We start from the raw sequence: 5,180 nt of genomic DNA, 5'->3' as shown, positions 1-5,180 counted from the left end.
CAGGGGCAAAAGGTTCAGGGGGGGGGGGGATTACTTGAAAGTATTTTGTCCCACATTCAGTGAAAGTGGAGCTCTCAGGGCTCTGCTCAGCACACCTTCAAAAACTATGGAATGTTGGTCCCACCCCCTGTATCATTGATTGGTTCAAAGTTTGAAGGACACGCCCCCGTGTCCTCCCTGCACAGAAACGCACTCCAGTCACTCCTAATCACTGTCAACTATCAACGGCCTTGATTGAGAGCGTCCTGCGAATACAAACAATTGTCTCCTTATCCTTTCATGAAAAGTTTGGAGTTGTTGTCAAACTTGGACCTTATAAACCAGCACTGGATTTACATTTGAAGAAAAGGAAGTTATATTTATGTCAGCGTAAAGTGGAATACTTAGCAGATCTTCACAAGGAAATACTAAACGTCACAAGGAATCGCAAGAATCTCTTTATGAACTTGTCTCAAACGTCAACATGTGCTTTGTATCTTTATAAACTTAAGCATGCAACCTCCTGTTGCATTTAGTAAGCAGAACATGCGTCTTTTGCTTAGTGAAAGCATTCAATGTTACTAAAATCCGGGATTTGTGTTTCTCCTCTCGCCTAGTAAAGTTCTGCAGCTGGTTTTGACTCGGAACTGAGTCTCATCTCAGTTTAAACTCGTTTCATCAGCGACCCACAAGAGCTGGTCGACATCAGTCATGAATGTGCCAAGGTGTTCTGGAGTTTGCGCTATGATGAGACTTCTGGCGCTGTTTACACACGTTATGTCAATGACAGCAAAGAGACACGTTGTATATTGGAACTCTACAAATACACGGTAAGATCACAATTACTTTTAATTCATACTCATCGTGCTGACTGTTTCCAATTAACCTTATTACGCAGGATTGCGGCTGCGTTCCCTGTGCGTAATTCAGTGCGCGGCGCTCTTCGGGAGCTCAGCCCAGTGAATGTGAAGTGACTAAGCCCAAAAACGCTCCCAGATTTGTGTTGCTTCATGTCTGCAGCCTGAAACACACCTGCACCTGTTAAAGGGTTTAAGTGTGGTAACGTGTCCTCCCATGCCTCACTGTTTCCACCAGTCAAACTTTGATCTATTTATCCTTAAAGGTACACTCAGTCATTTTTGATAATTAAAGTTTTATGCCTAAAGAAAAAAATGACTAGTGTTTTTATAAGTATTATGTAAATGATGTGCACTCACATGAGATGAAGATTAAGAAAAACAGCTGTTTTATGCCATTTTGAAATTATTATTATATTTATAACTAATAATAACAACAGTATGTTTAATTTATATAGATTTTCATGGACGCTTTTCTATTCCATGAGGCCATAGGAGAGGAATGTCATATTTGTTAATGGCAGGGAACATTGATGCAGCTGATGTTGTAGGTCAGGTGTAGTAAGTCTAGTTTGTATTAATACTTCATGCATACTTAACATACTTTTAGTTTTAATATTGACGTTAGGGTTGTTGTTATTGTTAACCAAAATTAATAAAATTGTTTTCATCAATTGAAATAAAGCTCAAATAAAATACAAATATTAGATTAAAAAAAGATCAGCTTAAAAAATTTAAATGTTGCCTTGGCAACTACCTGAAATAAAACTGAAAAAAGTTGAAAAATAAAATACGTTTATTTGAAATTACTAAAGCGAAAATGAATATAAAAGCTAAATAAAAATGACAAAAGCACATAATATTACTTCAATTTAAACTCAAATGAAAACTGAAAATATAAAAATATAAGCTAGTTCAAAATATTAATAAATAGTATATAAATAATACTTAACACTGCTGATTTCAGAGGCTGCTAATTGGATCCAGAATCTAAGAATGTCCATTATATGGATGTTTGCAGAATGAGACTGAGGAAAACAAACAAAGAGGATCAAAACAAAAGATAAACAAACAGCTTCGGTGTGAAGCGGCTGCAGTTAGTAATTATCTTGTGTATCTGTGTTCCAAATGCATTAATTGGGATCAGGGGTCAGAGCTTTTGTATCTGTTAAATGGGGGAATCAACTGTATGCTGTAAAATCCAATGGCCTTCCGCTCCTTACAGTCTGGTGAACAATTTCTCTAGGTTTGATCAATTAGTGCTGAATGTAGCACTACTTAAATGAATCAATGTTAATGATGTGTGCATATCAGCTCTCTTCCTGTAGTGCCACAGATCTGTCCTCTGTCTTGCTCTGTAATGGTTTAATTGGTGTCATTTGTCAAACTGGTGGCACGCTCACCTGCCACTCCAGATGTTATCTCGGTCTGGATTGGCTGTTCAGTTTAGGACAGCCTGGAGGGCCAGCTGTGCTCCGCCCCTCTCAGAATGTCTCGGACATGGGAAGCCATCAACAGCCATCAACAGGCCTCATGTAGTGACACGCAAATCGTTAAAATGCTTGAAATTTTGTCACAGCTCATTAATTTCTCATCAGAGAAAGATGGCTTTTTAAGGTTTTACAGATTTGTTGTTTGGCTTTCAGTTTATTATTCATATGACAGAGATGAGAGATTAATTTTCTCTTAGCTTGTGGGCTCACTGACTTTTTGCATGCTAACACATACACAAATCTACACTTGAATTCAGCATAGTCATGTTTAGTCTTGTTATGCAGTGATGTGGTTTATTAACATATTTAGACAAAGGCATCTGCAGACTAAACTTCAACTCCTTTGCGTCACGCTTCTCCAGTGCTGCAAACAATGAACACATTGCACAGACATTGATTTGCTGTTTACACCAAATAGTGCAATATAACCAGATTAATGAGGCTCGGTTTTTGGAGACATGAGTGCTGCAAGGTAGTCATGTTTAGCTTGCAGTGTTTCATCACATCAATACTTTGGACAGAGTTGGAGAAAGACTTTTAGGTTTCTGTCTAGCTGTGTGTATGTGTATATATATATATATATATATATATATATATAAGATCACATTAATTATTTATTGCTATCAGGATGTGAAGAGACTTTCAACCGGTAAAACAAAAAATATATCTGTAAAAAAATGTTTTGCCTACCTTACCTTTAAATGGTTTTGTTCATATTTGAAGGACAGAAGTTTCTGAGGTTCCTCAAGAATTCTGGGATGGATTATTGTAATTCCCTGTATTTGGGGCTTCCGATGACGTTGTTGTATCATCTTCAGCTATTATAAAAAATGCAGCAACTAGGCTTCTGACTGGGATTATAAAACAGGTTAGCGTTTTTCCAGTGCAGGCCTCTTTGGCCTCAGTTTGCTATAGGGTGCAGTTTAAGGTTTTCTTATAAGATTCTGAATGGCCTACCCCTCAATATATTTCAGACCTTCTTCAGATTTATCAGACATCAAGGCTGCTTAGGTCATCCTGAAGATTGTTGCTAACTGTCCCTCAATTTTGCCTCAAGCCTAAAGGAGATTGTGCCTTCTTTGTTGCTGCTCCTCTTTTTGGATTAATCTGCCTCTTGAGATTAGAAGTTGTACACTTGGTCTTTTAAAGTCTTTAGACACATTCACTTGCTCTTGCATATGGAGGAGCTTAGGGGCAAGATGTTTTGTTGAATTGTTTGATGTATTTAATGTTGTTTGTTTAGTTTACTGATGCATGGTGCCAGGTTTGCCATGCAAGGACCTTAGGAAAAAAATGGGAAAGAGAAAGATAGATTGATTGATGGCTATTTCAAATTAACCATATATTCTGACTACAGAAATTTTATCGCAAGAAACATATATTAATAATGTTTCATTTTATTATAGTAGATGCTTTACCAGTGCCTGATTCTTTTTTAGACAGCTCTTAAAAGTGTGAAATGGACATATTTTTTTCCCTGCCTGTGACGTTGTAGCTCAGGTGTTATTTTGCAGTCGACAGCAAATCGATATTGTCATGACATCATTTCCCTGTGGCTTTAGAGTGAATAGTTACATGCCATTTATGGTTCAGGTGACTGTCCCTAAAAACTCAGCAAATTACATATGTTTTTAGCATATAATAATATAATATAATGATTTGAGCTGTTCAGATTTCAGTGTAGATTTTTGTATATGGTAAACACATGATATAAGAATATATTCAGTACTATGTTTTGACACATCTATGATTTGGGTAACATTTAATTTCATCAGGAAATAAAACTTCCCCCAAAAAAAATACAAAAATCTTTTATCTTGTAAGATTCATATTTACACAGATTTTCTTAGCAAATTCTATCTTACCAAAATGACCTACAATGTGTATAAACCATATGATCCAATCCAGTCCTAAATCTAAATGTGAGAAACTGTGATTCCGCCTTTTTCTTTGAAAGCACATACAGGATGAAGAAACAAACATAGGCTACACAAGTTTAAAGTGTGTTTGTGATCAGGAAGTGGGCTTGAAACGGTGCCCATAATTGGAGTCAGCACACCAGCAGTATGCAATTTGTATCTGTCCTAAATCACATTGTTAGACACTGACAAGCAAATGTTAAGAATGTGCCGAGTCATTTATCCTCCTTCCCTGCGTCCCTCTTTCTGTTCATGTTCATTGAGTCATCCATACACTCTCTCTATCCAACATGCTCACAGTCAGGGGCGTAAATTTCATCTAACAGTTGTGGGGGACAATAAACATAAAATTTCTCAAGAGCAATTTTTGAAGGGGACACAAATGATACAGCAAAAATTGTACTCGAAAGGATATGTATACACAGAGGAAAGCCTTACTACTATTAGTGCAGCAGGGAGACCGTGCCAAATAGACAGCGCTCGTGTCCGTTGTAGACATTACTATCCGTCACAGTGTTGCCAAGTCCGCGGTTTTCCCGCGGGTTGTTTTTCATGTCCGTGGGTTGAAGCGACCCCAATAACGTGTATTTTAGTCTCCGGGACGCAATTTTTTACCGGGGGACCCCTCGAAACGCGGTTGGTTTGGGCTAGTTTTGAGTAGCAACTGGGCGGGTTTTGTTGTGAAAACCTGGCAACCCTTTCTGTCAAGCAGGTAACGTTATTATTGCTAACATAGCGGACTCATCGAAAAATACATTTGCATCGTCTGTATTAAAGAGAAAATAATCACTTCATGCTATGTTTAAGTGAATAAAATAGCCTTGACAGCCTTGCTTACTGGAGATCCACAACTATTGACTTTGTTCCCTCTCACTGGACTCGTGTGTGTGTGTGTGTGTGTGTGTGTGTAGGTGAAAGCAGGCATTTGGACC

The 5,180-nt window shown here is 37.8% G+C and overlaps 1 protein-coding gene across 1 annotated transcript in view; it reads left to right on the top strand.

The window, feature by feature from the left end:
• Positions 1-203: 203 nt before the first annotated feature.
• LOC107723547 (ephrin-A4-like) overlaps positions 204-5,180 on the top strand; it is a 64,203-nt gene continuing 59,226 nt past the window's right edge. Inside the window, exon 1 of the mRNA XM_016532232.1 lies at positions 204-809. Within this exon, the coding sequence (XP_016387718.1) occupies positions 691-809 (119 nt within the window). The 5' untranslated portion in view covers positions 204-690. The remainder of the gene's footprint in view (positions 810-5,180) is intronic.

The sequence above is a fragment of the Sinocyclocheilus rhinocerous genome, unplaced genomic scaffold (genome assembly GCF_001515625.1).
Source record: "Sinocyclocheilus rhinocerous isolate Xijiao unplaced genomic scaffold, SAMN03320098_v1.1 scaffold241, whole genome shotgun sequence".
In the NCBI taxonomy this organism is placed as follows: Eukaryota; Metazoa; Chordata; class Actinopteri; order Cypriniformes; family Cyprinidae; genus Sinocyclocheilus; species Sinocyclocheilus rhinocerous.
Note: the sequence above shows the minus strand (reverse complement) of the source record. Positions and strands in the feature narration are given on the sequence as shown.